General features: G+C 47.4%; 7 protein-coding genes across 7 annotated transcripts; 3 read left to right on the top strand and 4 right to left on the bottom strand.

Annotated features, from left to right (window-relative positions):
• Positions 1 to 1,084: 1,084 nt before the first annotated feature.
• Positions 1,085 to 2,408, bottom strand: F4822DRAFT_21505 (uncharacterized protein). The gene is made up of 2 exons (XM_051453917.1): positions 1,685 to 2,408; positions 1,085 to 1,602 (listed from the first exon to the last, which is right to left on the bottom strand). Exons 1-2 carry the CDS (start codon positions 2,153 to 2,155, stop codon positions 1,234 to 1,236), a joined length of 840 nt encoding a protein of 279 aa, XP_051319479.1. The 5' UTR covers positions 2,156 to 2,408; the 3' UTR covers positions 1,085 to 1,233.
• Positions 2,409 to 2,559: 151 nt separating this feature from the next.
• Positions 2,560 to 3,667, top strand: F4822DRAFT_385505 (zinc-finger domain-containing protein). Its single transcript, XM_051456640.1, has 3 exons — positions 2,560 to 2,919; positions 2,988 to 3,155; positions 3,245 to 3,667. Exons 1-3 carry the CDS (start codon positions 2,626 to 2,628, stop codon positions 3,305 to 3,307), a joined length of 525 nt encoding a protein of 174 aa, XP_051319478.1. The 5' UTR covers positions 2,560 to 2,625; the 3' UTR covers positions 3,308 to 3,667.
• Positions 3,507 to 4,634, top strand: F4822DRAFT_21453 (uncharacterized protein). The gene is made up of 3 exons (XM_051453909.1): positions 3,507 to 4,190; positions 4,255 to 4,317; positions 4,371 to 4,634. Exons 1-3 carry the CDS (start codon positions 3,705 to 3,707, stop codon positions 4,464 to 4,466), a joined length of 645 nt encoding a protein of 214 aa, XP_051319477.1. The 5' UTR covers positions 3,507 to 3,704; the 3' UTR covers positions 4,467 to 4,634.
• A 56-nt stretch (positions 4,635 to 4,690) lies between these two features.
• F4822DRAFT_21446 (cleavage and polyadenylation specific factor 5) lies at positions 4,691 to 6,267 on the bottom strand. Its single transcript, XM_051453907.1, has 2 exons — positions 5,097 to 6,267; positions 4,691 to 5,031 (listed from the first exon to the last, which is right to left on the bottom strand). The coding sequence occupies exons 1-2, from the start codon at positions 5,632 to 5,634 to the stop codon at positions 4,769 to 4,771; spliced, it is 801 nt and encodes a 266-aa protein (XP_051319476.1). The 5' UTR covers positions 5,635 to 6,267; the 3' UTR covers positions 4,691 to 4,768.
• Positions 6,268 to 6,973: 706 nt separating this feature from the next.
• F4822DRAFT_424164 (uncharacterized protein) lies at positions 6,974 to 8,058 on the top strand (the record flags this gene model as incomplete). The annotated part of the gene is made up of 2 exons (XM_051460096.1): positions 6,974 to 7,024; positions 7,138 to 8,058. 2 exons carry the CDS (start codon positions 6,974 to 6,976, stop codon positions 8,056 to 8,058), a joined length of 972 nt encoding a protein of 323 aa, XP_051319475.1.
• A 487-nt stretch (positions 8,059 to 8,545) lies between these two features.
• Positions 8,546 to 9,398, bottom strand: F4822DRAFT_424163 (uncharacterized protein; the record flags this gene model as incomplete). Its single annotated transcript, XM_051460095.1, has 2 exons — positions 8,546 to 8,672; positions 8,875 to 9,398. 2 exons carry the CDS (start codon positions 9,396 to 9,398, stop codon positions 8,546 to 8,548), a joined length of 651 nt encoding a protein of 216 aa, XP_051319474.1.
• Positions 9,399 to 12,286: 2,888 nt separating this feature from the next.
• On the bottom strand, positions 12,287 to 14,176 carry F4822DRAFT_439650 (uncharacterized protein; the record flags this gene model as incomplete). The annotated part of the gene is made up of 4 exons (XM_051462659.1): positions 12,287 to 13,512; positions 13,573 to 13,790; positions 13,850 to 13,988; positions 14,072 to 14,176. 4 exons carry the CDS (start codon positions 14,174 to 14,176, stop codon positions 12,727 to 12,729), a joined length of 1,248 nt encoding a protein of 415 aa, XP_051319473.1. The 3' UTR covers positions 12,287 to 12,726.
• Positions 14,177 to 15,027: the final 851 nt, after the last annotated feature.

Genomic DNA, 15,027 nt, shown 5'->3' with positions numbered 1-15,027 from the left:
AATTTCCATGGATGTGTGTGAGAGGCGGGAGATGTACATCATAGAATGCCGTATACCTTGTCGGCACACAGACCGCTTGGACCTCAGTTGCTCGCCTCGCTATCCACTCGTCCAGTGGTTGTATTGGCTGGGTGGTAAGAAGATGGGAAGATATCCAATAGCCAAGAACCATATTGGCTTTGAGGTTGATTAGGAGGATACCCTGCAATTGCACGTCCTCACCGAGCGTCACGACCCAAAGCAGCGCTCGCGCCGTTACAGAAATGCTGTATGAGAGCGCAACAGCAACCCGTTGACACGTTTCAATATGTTGGTCCCCATAGAACGGAACTATTATCGGGTCGGATGGAAATTTTCCGCGTATCGTTGCCCCTGATATCTACCGCAGTATGCATCTCCCATTGGACGTGATTCCTTGTATTAGCGCATAACACATATGATGTGGCTATCGAGCTAGTATGCGACGCGTATCCAATAACCTGATGTGTATACTGATGTTCCACGACATGATTCGAGATCTCTTAACCTGGGAACGCATATCGTCGTGTCGATGTTACGATGATCGATAGTGTTATGGTTCGACAACCGCCACAATCATGAATAAGAAGCGGATCACGACTAAATGCGAGGGGATGAGTGACGCTGACCGGTTAGATCGGACCTAAGCGGTTGTGACCGGTGACCGGAGCAAAAGCCGAAACCCCAGGTATAGTGACTGCGCCGTGATCGCCTTATAGACCGGTATGCCGTGAATCCCAGACAGGCCAATCTTGCAGACCTTTTTACTAGGGAATTGAGGGCCGTCCCGCTATCGCATTTGCTTCGAAGAACATATCCACTCAGGTATGCATGTAGGCACCAACGGGTACGTGCATACAATCCCCCATTTCCATCCAAGTATGAAGCCCGTCTTGGGCAGAAATGAATATAGTACATCTTATAGACTTCAAGAGGGGAAACGAAAATATGAATAGAATGGGATTGGGCTATTATGTATTGTTTGCACTTGTGATATATTACCTATGTAATGGAAGGCCCATGGCTAAAAGACAGCTCAGTTCAACTCTGAAAGTTTGGCGAATGGGGTCGCATGGCAATGGACGAATGGCAGTCATGTGCTTCGACGTCATTACCCGCCTCAGTCATATAACGCGATTATGTTCTAGGAACTATTTTAGCAACATACTATCCTGTCGAGTGAGACTTGCAACCAGGTGCATTTTACAATATCATTCAACGTGTCGTACGTTTGGGAGTCATCTTACACTCCGCAATCTTGTGTCCAGGCTTACCACAACGATGGCAGGTGAAATTCATGGGTTGCCGAGCGGGTGTACCACCGCCTGAGATCGATAACAGACCACCAGTTGGTGTTCTATTGTTATTCAGGTTAACATCCTTCTTTCTGCGCTTCTCAGAAAACTGTTTGGCCTTGGTTCGTTCAGCACCTCGCTTATTCTGTACAGTTGGCCGAGATGAATCCGATCGTGAACCTGATTTTTGATCAAATGACTGCCGACCGGGGCCATTTTCTTGGGAAGACGTGTCAGAATCAGAGTCAGAGTTGGAATCATCACTTTCGGAATCGCTATCCTTGGGGGTCTATCCTCGAGTTAGCCTCCTGCACGATAGAAAAATGAATACTTTTAATAGTGTGTGGGGGGAGTAGAGTGATATTACTTGCCTGTTTCTTGTCCATATTGTATCGTCTAACCACAGGAGTTCTGAGGTGCGAGGCGTCAGTTGATTCGGTATCAAGACCTGTAGCATCGGAGGGGTCTGGGGAATCAATCTGAGCAAAGCCAACTTGAACCACATTCAGAGGTGTTTGGATTTTACGACTGGAACCGGTAGCCCCGTTTGGTATATCTAGTACCCAGCGCGCATCTCCCAGTTCAGAGGCATGTTGTATCAATGCCTCTTGACGTTTCCTTTCCTCTTCAGCAATAGCCGCTCGTACCGCAGTCTGATCTATTTGCGCAATGAGGTCTCGACCATCATGTTTGAGGACTCTGGACACTTTTCGTCGTTTCGAAGGTTGTTCGTCTGAATTCGGCGTGGTGGGAGATGATGAAGGTGTGACAGCTGCTCTTTGCATGAATTTCATAGTCAGTAGCCTTGACGACATGCTTTTCGGGGGTGTTGGCGTCGCCATTGTGTATTAATTTTGCGAACTTCCAAGGAGAGCTAATGTTCGTAGTCCGGAATTAATAGCCAGGCCGGCTTGGTATTATGCCCTATATCGCAGCACTACAGATTGTTGGCTACTATCACATATGTGAATGCGCGCGGGGATGTTTGGTGTCGCAAGAAAAGAATGTTGATGTAAATTTTGGATTAGAGTAAAGAAAAAAAAAATAAAAATAGGCGGGACTGTCTACCCAGGCTGCCAGGTAGGTACCTAAGCGCCTATCTTTTAGGTACAATCTCTAGCAGTAAGGCCCTGGACCGTTGCAGTTGCACGCTGAAATTGTTTTTCAATTGGTGCCTTCCCTCACATGGTCCGAGCTTTATGCTCTGCCCAATCCCGGAGCTTGTAATTGCCAGCTGCTCATCAACCTCAAATCATTTGAATCCAATATTTCATACATCATTTCTCTCAATTGATGACAACAACACAACACAATGCTTTCGCGATTGACCGTCCGAAAATCGCTGCAGATCCCCCAGCGGGTATGCGCAGCACAGCGAACTTTCGTCGCTTCGGCGCACCGATTCGACACCACCAACACCATCGCCGTCAAATCCGAAACTACGCCGGAGACCAAGAGCGAAGAGGACTCACTAGGAGTGGTAGAGAATGAAGAGAGGGGCTTGAAACAAGCGCCGAACCGAAAGGAAATCTGGTCGAGGAGTCAGAAACCGAGAGCGGCAGCGATGACAGGCCCGAGATTCGAACAGACCGATTTCGCCCTTCAAGTAAGATAGCACGAGCGACTTATACACATGGTTATATACTATACGGCTCATAACTAATGGCAATCTAGCCTCAATCTAAAGCAGCCATCGAGCTGATCCACAGACAACCGGTTCGATGGACTCACGACAAGGTGGTGGCATGCGATGGAGGAGGTGGCCCGGCTGGACATCCCAGAATCTTCATCAACACAGATAAACCAGAAATTGCTGTTTGCGGCTACTGCGGCCTCCCATTTGTGAGTCCAATCCTGTCATGACGGGCAAATCACGATTTCCCTTTGGTAGAAATAGTTATAATGAGGCAATAACTAACGAATATTCCTAGGCACACGAACATCACAGAGAACACCTAGAATCACTCCCAGAGACTTCCTACCCCCTCGCATAAGCACGATTCTTTACTCGGTGGAAGCATATTATGAATTGGCTCTGAACTCGTGGAATACAAACCCGAACTATACTTGGTCATACCTAAACAAGGAGCCAATCCAGCTGTGTACATATTATTTTGATTGATGATTAAATACCTAGACATGGCTATATGGAGAAGATATTAGTAAATGTCAAAACGAAGACATTATACTCATTTATTTCGCTCCTTGTTCAATGGTTGGGCTTTAGTAATCGTATTATAGATATATCGAGTAGGATATACATAACGGATTTATACTTGTAACTTAAAGATTTGCATAACAAGTATATATAGTGGGAAGCATTGGGAGAGACAGGGGACCCCACCAAAGCTGCAAGTCCACCAAATTCCATGCAACCTCCAAAACATCGCTATGCCGTCATCCACCTCTGCCACCACTTTTTCGCACAACTCTCTATCTATCATCCTACTCTTTGTCCTGTTATTAGCCTTCTTCCCTGGAGCGTTCCACTACGTATTCACCCTCCCCTTCACAATCTTCTTCCCTCACAGCCAAACTTCCGACCGTCGTGAGCCAACCGCTACCACAACCCCACCATCGACCTCAGTACCGACCATGTCGTGGTTTCAGAAGCAATTCACACTCCCCCCGAAATCGCGCGGGTCCTACCTCATCACCGATCACATCGTAAACTCAGTCCCCGAGATAAGTCAATACAAAGTTGGATTGCTCAACCTGTTCGTCCAACACACGAGCTGTGCGCTGAGCTTAAACGAGAACTGGGACGATGACGTGCGCGCGGATATGAGCGATGCGCTGGATCGTATAGCCCCAGAGGCAGGTCCTAAGGGTGAAGATTTATATAGGCATTCTGCTGAGGGAAGCGATGATATGCCGGTAAGATCATAAATAGCTACATTATAGCTTGGGTAGGTGAATTGTGAGCTGACGAAAGGGTAAGGCGCATATCAAGTCTGCGTTAATCGGCGCAAGCGTTACGATTCCTATAAAAGACGGAAAGCTGGTAGGTTATTTGCTTCACACGTCTGATAGTCAAACATACTAAACCCATACAAGGCAACGGGGACATGGCAAGGAATCTGGTACCTAGAATTTCGACAAATGAGGCACACGAGACGAGTAGTAGCGACCATCCAAGGCGAGAAGGCATGACACATGATAAAAACTCTGGGCTTAAATGTCATATTTTATTTTATTTTTGCCTAGCTCATGTGAGCCCCAAATCGGACGGTTATCACATCCAGGGCCATGATATGCTCCTGACGCCAGACGCCTTCCGTAGCTTAGCCTTAATATGAGAGAATGCGCAAAGTAACTATTCTGGGCGTCGTAATTTTACTAGCCTTCGTCTTTCGTAGAGACCCCGTTGGGGTGAATGACTCTTCCAGTGGCAGCCATAACCCTCTGGCTACTCTATATCAGCCGATTCCCACCACAAGCTAATCAGCTTATAACTATGATGTGCCATTCTCATCCTTGACATCGTTCATGTCTTCATCACCTCCAGCAAGGACCTTAGTCTTGAGATTGAAGTCCTCCGGTCCCGAGCCCGGGGTAGCAGCCACAATCTCGCCATTCTCGTTAACAAACTCGAAGTTGTATCGGCTAAGAAGGTGGGGTATCGCGGAGAGCTGGGGTCCATATCGAGCAGTGTTATCGTAGAGCTCGAATAGAGGTACGGCCAATAGCTTCATATTCTTCGGCACGGATAGGACCTCTATTAAATGTTAGGGTTAGCGGCCTGTACATAGAAATATTAAGAAATAAAAAGGTATAACGTACTACTGTGAGGTAATTGAATGAAGTAGAGCTTCTTGCATTCCTTCGGTCGTGTGACGTGGGCGGGGATGAAGGGGTACATGAAGGTCTCGAAGTTGGGTCTCCACCACTGCGCGAGACAGTCGCCAACTTGCCAATTGCCAGGCTCCTCGCCCTCGCCGAGCTTGCCTACAGGTGCCAAGCGCTCGTCCAGTCGTGCCTTGAAGCCTTCGACCTCGTCGTCCTCGGGTCTAAGGTAATCGCCTGGTAGCTTGAAGAAAGCGTTCGCTATTTGCAGCATGAGGATGTGAGGGTGGTTGTGCTCGTGGCAAACTAGGATGCCTTCGCAGGTGCGGCGCATGCCATGGGCATTGTAGTGTTCCTCCAGTCGCTTCAGACGGGCGATTACTGACGGATCCTCCTCCGGCTGGGTCTCTTTAACGCCGAATGTGTAGTTGGAGAGGGGATATAGTCGTATCGTGTTCGGCTGGTTCGAGTTGAACGAAAGGGGAATTATGGGAGGAAAGGCACTCTGAAGCGCCGTCGCTGTGACGGTAGACATGGTGAGATTAACTACGCCTGCGACCGCGATCTAGTACGTTGTGGATTCGGAATATTTTGGTGTTATAGGCGTCGAGGAAATCAATAATAGACTGCACACACAAGGGTGAAATTTATTTTGTTGTAGGCGGATAACCTTTCAAGAGCCACCTTCCCCGACAATTGAGTTAGTCTTAAAGATGACCTAGGAAGTACCGTACCCGTCTATGCAGAATTAGACCCTTAACCACGCGATGTAAAGTAGAAGTCGCGCCTCACGTCGGGAAGGCGGTCGGTCACATTATGTAATAAATGAGGCAAACAGCCTCGTTATGATAATATGCTAAACAAAATACCTCCCTATCAATACTTATGTATATAATGTGTGACTACACAACTCCTGACGTATTAGTTCTTTCTTTACTCTAATACGCTGCACGCATTCCCAACTCTTTCATCATTTATTTAGACGTGCCAGATCTTAACAGCAGTATCAAACCAAGAAACAAAGTAGGATCAATTGAGTTGTTAAGAGCAAGGCCGAGCCCTACTTCTCTGATACTGTAAGCAAAGAGGCCGCTTGAAACGCCCACCTATGACCAGCCAGCCACAAACCGAGCATGAGGCCGCTAGGTTCAACAATCCAGATTCACTGAGAAGAGGTTGGGGTCGTCTACAAACCCGCACTTTTTCTTGTCGCGACAGGGTTTATTAACTCCTCGCGACGGCAGCAAGCGAGTCCGAACGCTAAAATATTATATCTGCAACTCCTCGAGGAAGAGTAGCGTACGCCACAAAAGTGAAACAGGGCGTAAACTGCTAAGCTGATGGGCGATGATCGAGATGAGCAGATCAACCCATAGATCGCATTACTTCATCCATTAAACCATAGGTATTTTCAGATTTAAAGACTATAATAACAAAGGCTGATGTCCTCCTCTGTCTATTATCCTACGTCTAGCTAAGACTTTCCTAGGGGACTATAATATTTGAGAATCCTCGACACTAATCGCAAGACAAACACTTTAGATTGGCGCCTAGAGCACTGCATAGACTACGGCTGGACCGTAACAGAAATTACCACGTAGGACGTTGTCCGACATAAATAAATAAATGTCTTTTTCCGGTGTAGCTCGATCGCCTTGGCCGAGCCCCTCCAAATCCTCAACATGGACAGCTCAGAATCCTTTGCTAAAAGACGGTTGATTATGTTATAGGTGTCTACATAATAGGATAGGAGTTGGGGTGGACCAGCGCCATTGCAAGTTAAGATATATTTTCCCTCTTGCTATCTGGTTATTTTTGCCATCGTCCTTATATTGAAGCCATCATCGCCCCTTTTATACCCTAATATCAACACCATGGCTACAGGCACAGGTACTTCGGTGATTTTGGGACCACTGACAACGACTGTGAGTATGAAACAACTATTTACTGCCCTTATTATAACCCTATCTGTCCTCTCGCCAGATCGATTATTATAGACCGCGGTTGAGTGGAAATTTGTTAATCGTTGATACTTCAGTGGACACCACCACCTGGCTGCACCGTCGCTATCGCCAGTTGCAGTCAATGTGATTTTGGCTGGCTAGCTCAGACATGTTCAAATGGCTCTACAGTTCATGATCAACCAACATGTTGGCCATCAAGGACTGCAGACGCATACACTCCGCTGAGTCTAATTCTCGGCGCATGGGGTATATATTCCCCAGGGGTAGTCTGTCCACATGGATATTCGACTGCTTGCACATACAATGACCTGTCGCAGACGGGGAACTTTGACTTCTGGTTCCACCCTGGAGCATCAGAAACTGTTGTCGGGTGTTGCCCATCGTATGTGTTAATTATACCACCGTGGGAACCGCGTGCTAATGGTAGAAGAGGTTACGCCTGTTCTCGGGGCATATTTGGCAATACTTGCGTCACAGAATATACCTCAACCTCGATCCCAACCGCGACCTGTGAGAGTGGAGTTACCGCTAGTTTCCAATACTTGACGATACCTTTCGTTGCGAACATCACCGGCTCCGTCAAATATGCATCGACCTTCACAGCCCTTGCTCCATTATTCCAACTTAATTATCAGTCCTCTGATATCTCCAGTACTTCCAATACCGAGCGGACAGCGACAAGCGCAAGTAGTACGGCATCGCTTCCCGTAGTGACAATACCACGGTCAGACTCCCAACAAAGCCAAAGCCTGTCGGCTGGAGCCCGGGCTGGTATAGGTTGTGGTGTTGGTTTGGGAGTCATCCTACTGGGCATCATAGCCTTCTGCCTGATTCGATCGTGGAGACGAGGGCACAGTGTTACACCTGGCAAGGTACAGACGGACCCGTACTGTAAATACTGCACAGCACCCCCTAGCTCCGATAGAGGGATCGTGGAGCTCGAAGCCTCTCATGGAGTTAGCGAAAGACCTAATAATCAGATGTATAGATATTAGGGTAAATACCTAGGTAACCACGACGCTTCGGGCGAGGGGGGCTGAGATGGGAAGGCGTTTACAATGGACAGGCATTCAGAAGCTGGCAACCTTGTAACGGAGCACTACATATTGATACTTGATAATGCCGAGACTAATAGTGTTGAAAAAGGGGTATAGCTGCTTACTTAGATATGTTTTATAGATCCTATAATTGAGACAGGCTCTAAGCCTAGTATTACAACCTAGAATTAAATTTAAAACATGGCTCCCATTAAAATAATGTATACGCAGATTTCGTTTATTAATACTCGCTAGGTGCCACCACAGCCTGTCACTAGCTTAGTGTTGACAGTTCAGGGGGTAGGAGAAGATCTTGACCAACATTAAACGAGGCAAGGAAGCTACTATTATGATTACTGCGGACCTAAATATAGGTACACTTTTGACCGATTATCCCCCTTAATCACTTAAATACGATGCGAAACATCACCAACGACGTGAACCCTCAGAGTAACGTCACCGGGAGCGACACATCGAGCGAAGTACAGTTTTCGACATGGTAACCTCCCACCTCACCACCGTCGGCGCAAGTTAGATTCAGCGTCGCGTTCGCGATACCAGTATATGCGACCCTAGAATACGTTAGGGGCGACATGGGGACAATGGCGAAGAACGTAGCACATCCAGGCGCAACTCTGCCCCATTTCTTGCCATACGTATTACGGACCTCCGCCGAAATGGAATGGAACAGAACTTAAACAATACAAAATAAAGTACGAAAAGAGAAAGGAGGATCATGATAGTAAGCAACCTGGAAAAGAATCGCTGACTTACAAACGCCCAGCATCATCATGGCAGAACCAAGTCTGGTTAACCGAAATATACCGATCGGAAAGCGCGAACGCAGCTCCGGTTGCAATAGTAAAGCGGTGCTTTCCGTCCGAGTCCTTGCGGTCGGCGCACGCCTGCCACGCGGAATTATCAACCCACGTGGCGGGAGCACCCGAGCCGTCGGACGGAACGGTTAGATGTCCGAGCGGGAAGGCGCAGATGGTGTACACGCCGTTAGCCGCGTTCGACACGGCAAACGACATCGATACTAACTGCGGTGGCGAGAGGTCGTCTTCGCCTTCCCCCGGTATCGAGGTGTAGTTCCCGTAGCTGATAAAACTTAGGGAAAATGATGTTTCTGCCGAAGCCGCAGCGCAGTCTGAGTTGCCGGATACGGCTTGTGTGGTGAGGGCATCATCTTCGTCTGCTGTGGCGCCGATAATACTATTACGAGCTAATAGCAATAGGGCTTGAGATATGCCGATCGACGAGAATAAGAAAAGTGTGTGGAATAATGTGGTTCTCATCGTTTTTCTCGTAGTGTTGATTTTGAAGCTTGCGTCGTCGCTTTTACAGTATAATGTTTTTTAATTAAATGGTAGTAAACCTGAGCTAACTACCTCCGCTTGTGGATTCTCTATTCTAGCTTTGCTTGATGCTCCTTTTCTACTATGACGTTGGAAGCGACGACTTTTGCCTGCCGTTCTTCGCCGCCAAACCACTACCGAAATGGCAGGCCAGGGTGGCCTCATTACAACATCGCGAGACAAACTATATTTACTTACCATTTGCTGGGAAATAACGAGATTACCCCAACGCTCTATATTAACTAATAGACCCTCTCCTGGTACCATAAAGTAGTGAAGATTGGAACGCAGATTTATCCATGTCCAGAGCTGTAGATTTATCCGCCGAGGATGACAGGGGCTCATCAGGGTTCCATTCATGATCTATCCAATGAGATCATGTTGGTGACTACTTCGACTATGTCAGAACTCTAATTCGACATTGTATACTGAGTGCGATATCGCTGAATCTATTTCGCTCGTATGGAATTTTTTTTATTCTTCGGGGAATATGGGACGTATTGTGGTGATGGTGGTTGACATGGTGGTTGACACCACCATACTTGGAAGGTTGGAGGATACCAGTCAAGGGACTATCCTAATTACCTAACGCACGGTAAATACCGCTAAATATAGCTTAATTGTCTCTTTCTCTGTTCTCATCTGATCCTGCCGTAATATCAGTAAACTGAACAGCAGATACCATCATATCACGTTCCTCACCGGTCAACGATCTGGGAATAAGCGCATGAAAATGGTATGATCATGACTGGCACATGTCTCTTTGATCTCTAGTATGCATGGAAAGTGCAGGATCTCGTGCTGACTCAAGATGGGGGGTATTTTTATGTGGCTTGCTGGGGCTTGAGGAGGTACCTAGTAGATAGCTTCGCTGGAGACATTCTTCCTAGATAGATGAGATCTAGAATAAAGAAAGTAGCTTAACGTAGTGCACCTAACCCTATCATACGACTCCGAAGGGGGGTCTTAATAATAAAAGACCGGTATTTCCCAAATCTTAGAGTGAATAGGGGTCATTGAGTCAGTGCGTCGTTCGTCTGAACGAAGCCGGTTGGTAAACACTCAGTCGGGCTTCGGCACACGGGAGGAAGGCGCTATAGAACCCATGGATAATTGCCTGACCATGTTCTCTACGGGCGTACGGCGGGCGCTCCCTCCGTTCGTGCAGGATGACTTGTCATATTCCTTCTAAAAGTGCAATTTTCTTTTCTCCAGCCAGCTCCTTTGATTAAGATAGAGTGAGAAAAAGAATAAAAAGAAGGGGCCCTGTCGCACAGTTTAGAGATGACGAGCTATACTTCCCTATATTTGGTAGGGTGAGGTCTTATCTTGTTTATGCTGCCTGCCGTATTGAGAAGTCAAAAGAACGCCGTATAACACGAGCTGACCGGTCAGCTTCATTAATTACAGGGCTGGAGGTAATATAATAAGCTATCCGCCTCGGTATTTAATGTCGTGCAGCGTAGCATTTACGACTAGAATCATACAGGAGGACTCGACCCTGTGCCGGACCCTTGAGAACGGATGACTACATTTAACCCGCATCCTTTACCATCCAGTTGGATCCTATACTCTTTCATGAAGAACCATGTCGACAAATGGAATAAATTGGGGAAACCGGACGGGAAAAGCAATAAGCAAAATAAACTAGGTACGCTGCCAAGATTAATACTAGGATTAGTAATTGCATGAATCGTCGTCGTCACGTTTCCTAATAAGACAAATATAACCGCCCCCTTACCCCTAGTTAGCTGTAGTGTTTGAGCCACAACGCCACAGCGCAATTTCTACAGCAAGTGCCTTTTCCGCCATAAGCCGAGGACTTACGCGTGCCTGTTTGCGACGATGTTAGGCCAATAGTTTCATCCACGGAGTCAAGTCCGAGTTGATGTAATGAACCGGCGTAGGGGACGGCCGAGATATGTACCTACCCCCGATCCGCGGCCAGTTCCGTCCTGCATGTCTATATTATGTTATTTACTTACGTTCTCGGGGGGTACGGATCGCACATACGGTACTTAGTCAGGGGAACAGTGCACCTTTTCAGGTGCTTACTAGCCAAGACGATATGCCACTTATGTATGATGACCTTTACACTTCAGCAGATACCCCAGGGCATCCCACGAGTTTCGGTTCCATTCTGTAAGCATTCGATCGATCGGAATACTCAACCGAGATAAGAAAGAGATCAGATACATGATCGCGAAAGGCCGGTCGAACAGAGTCCACACTAATTGGGGCTGGCCGGAACACCACTGCCGTCGCAGTAGTTTCATTTGCCTTACTTTAGTGGCCGATTATGCAGCGCACGTAGGTCGCATAGGAGAGGCCCCCGTCGGATCTATGATTGACCAGTCGATGTAAGCGATGAAGATGGCGTGGGGGTGCGAAAGGGGAGCAAGTTGAGGGGGCTGGGGAACTGAGATCCGTCCGCCGGCTAGGGACATCTGCATGTGTAGATGCCGTGTAACACACGGCGCCGCAAATCAACGACGGAACGGGATAAACAAGTAAGGTATGACATGAACATGGAATATGAAAAGGGGGTAGGTTATGAAGACTGTCTCAAGCGCGTGCATATACATAGCTGCGGCCTGGGCTGCATATGCATGTTTGAAGGAAGGTAACCTCACGAGCAAACGGTCAATAGAATTTGGACTACGTTTCATAAGGGGGAGAGGACACAAAATGACAGCTCACGTCGTAGAAGCGTGAGCGCATATTCTAATTGTCCGAGGCATTGATGGGGGTAGCTATACCAAAGGCAAGCATTTTGCTTTCCATCTATCTCGCCCCTTTCCGTTATGGATGACGTGGATGATTGCGTCGGGCACGGTCCCTGTGAGGCTCTACGGATATGAGGAAGATTATGTCTTAATGTCTGGAAATAGTATAGTGCAATCTCCAACCGTGACGTGGCAAAGGAACGCCCTCTAGAGTGCGTCAGAGGTACTTGGGAAATCGATACGACGATCTCGAGATTTACTATCACGTATGGCTAAATGGTGGACTGATTTCATATGAACATATACAGTTGCGCAGGTACATTGCGGTAACGACAGTTGAGCCATCCAGTGTATCACAGTAGTAGTAAACCGCCATTTCCACTCGGTAGTAAGTGAAGGAAGAAGGAAAAAAGAGAGTGCCAACAACGAACATCCATAGACTGCCTTTCCCCAGAGAATAAGGAAGCGTGGCTTAGCCAATGACCAGCATTTTTTTTTCCCATTGCGGGTTCTGCTGCTAGACTTGCATAGGCATTGTTATCCTAATGTCGTTTGCTTGATTTATCCTTCGTGTCCGATTTCTTTAAGGTAGGCGAAGAACCGTCTGCGATGACAACGCTCGATTTATGAGATTTGCTCTTCTTGTCATGAGAACCAGACCCTCGGGAATTCTCCTTCTTTTCCTTTTTCTCTCGGTCTTCTCGCCGCTCTTTATGTCCAGAGGTGCGGGGGCGAGAGATCTCATTTTCCGATACGCCCTCTTTAGTGTAATCCACTTTCAGTTCCCGTCCGTCGTACTTGTGACCATTAAGCCGTCGAATTAGCTTGTTGGCCACTTCCTCGCTTTGAAATGTGACGAGGGCATAACCTCTATTTGATTCTTGACCGTCCGTTAGTGGTAGATCAATATGCTGAACTTTATCAGCATCGGATCCGGCTTTCTTTCGGATGAGATCTTGTACCTGGTTGAAAGTGGCCCAAGGCTGGAGCTGTTTTACAATGATCTTGCGTTGCCTTGTAGGAACCATGCCTGTGGATGAGTCACTTGGCATGGAAGCTGAGGTTGGCATGCTGCTGTACGTGCTGTAGTCATTGCTTTGGTACTCACTCATCTGATATTGCTGCGGGTAGCTTGCTTCAAAAGGATATTGTACCATCGTAGGGGACGAAACCATAGCTGATTGGTCTATGTAGCCACTATTTGAAGCGTCGTAGGCGTAGTAGCCGGTTGTCTCATTGTAATCATATGGTGTAGGAACCGACATGGTGTAAGGTGGATATTCCGTTGAAGTAGCCCCATACGTAGAAGGGGTCCCAGGAGTAGTCCACTTCACAAAGTTAGTAGTTAAAAATAATATACGGTCCTAATTTTGGGCTCTCAAACTTACCTCTCCGTATCCCGTGGCAAGTGGTGACATTAATGGCGGTGTGCTAGCTGAATATTGTGTTGATGGAGGGGATTGAAATCTCGGTGATTGTAAAGTTCTTGACACAGAACTCCCATTTACAGGGGAGTCTACTGTTTCCCTGATCATTATGCTCTCCGTAGCGTTTTTGCCGTCCGCACAAAGGGCTCGCCCGTTGAAGACGCCCCCGTTGAGCAGGCCTATGTATTATTTTCAGTCAGAATTTCCGCACCCAAGTAATTCCCGGGAACTATCATACGGAGAGCTGCGTCGTAGTTCTCTTGGCCTCTGACCGATACCCAGCCAGATGTACTCTCGTTGAACACTTCGACTCGATCGACCATACACACGGCCCGTACATGGTCTTTTAATTGTTGCCAAGATGTTTGCCAGGGCAACTTGAACAGGTATCTTGTCAGTATGAACGATCTTTCCAAAGCGGAGGGTCGCACGATCCCAGGTTAATCTATATCAAGCTCACATTTGAGACCAAAATGTAGTACATATTCGTCTGATTCCCCGGTGCGACTGCTGTCTGAATAGTTCCGTTGATGGGGACTTGGTGAGAAAATGTATCCGAGGACATCGTGAACGGATAGCTGCAGCTATCAATGTTTACTCGGGATTGTTTGGCAGGGTGCACCCTTGAGAGAATCGTGTGAAACGAGTACAGCAGAGGAAAGACCCGATGGGGCTCTTTATATGTTGCACGAAGGATGTCTATGATTAAGAGTATACGGTCATGGCGAGGCCTGTTATTTCTACCAGGAAGAACACATCCATTAGTTACACAAGAACTTGAGGACTGAGGGAGGATATATTTCAAGATTAGATCTATGCAACATGCCTCTCTAGGCATCTGTGCCGTGTCGAGCACCTAGGCAGGCCATTGATCATTGATTGGACGGGGATCTGAGAGAGGACAATATGCATTTCTGTAGAGGTATATCTGGGTCGTGAATATACTAGCTTTATCGTCCAAGATCTAATTAGGGAAGCCGATCCACTTTCTGCATAGGTAGGTACAGAGCAGGCCAGAAGCCGTAGGTTGCTAAAGCTTGTCACAAGTGACAGCATTGTAAAGTGTATTCTCCTGGTGTCTGGGCGGGGAACAACATCCCAAGCCGGCGAAAGGGCTAGGCAGACAGATGGCCAATGCCCCAACGTATATTTGTTACTCGGTGAGAGAGTGAGTCACAGTATATCCCTAAGAAGACGACCGCTGAGCGAGAAGAGCACAACTAAGTCGGGGTTTGATGTATTGAGAGTAGTGCTTAGATCGTAAGCTACCCGGATAGCCTATAGTGGAGTAAGTCGATGGTTCTAAGTCCTTATTCGATTCCGTGAACCTGGTAACAACTCGCAATAGAAATCCCGAGCCTCCTCGTTGTGGGGGCGAAACGATGGTCGAGATCGAAGAAGGTGTTTGCCTGTGTA

The sequence above is a fragment of the Hypoxylon trugodes genome (assembly GCF_022578975.1).
Source record: "Hypoxylon trugodes strain CBS 135444 unplaced genomic scaffold F4822scaffold_1, whole genome shotgun sequence".
NCBI classification, from domain to species: domain Eukaryota; kingdom Fungi; phylum Ascomycota; class Sordariomycetes; order Xylariales; family Hypoxylaceae; genus Hypoxylon; species Hypoxylon trugodes.
The sequence above is the reverse complement of the archived record's forward strand: the minus strand, read 5'-3'. Positions and strand labels throughout refer to the sequence as shown.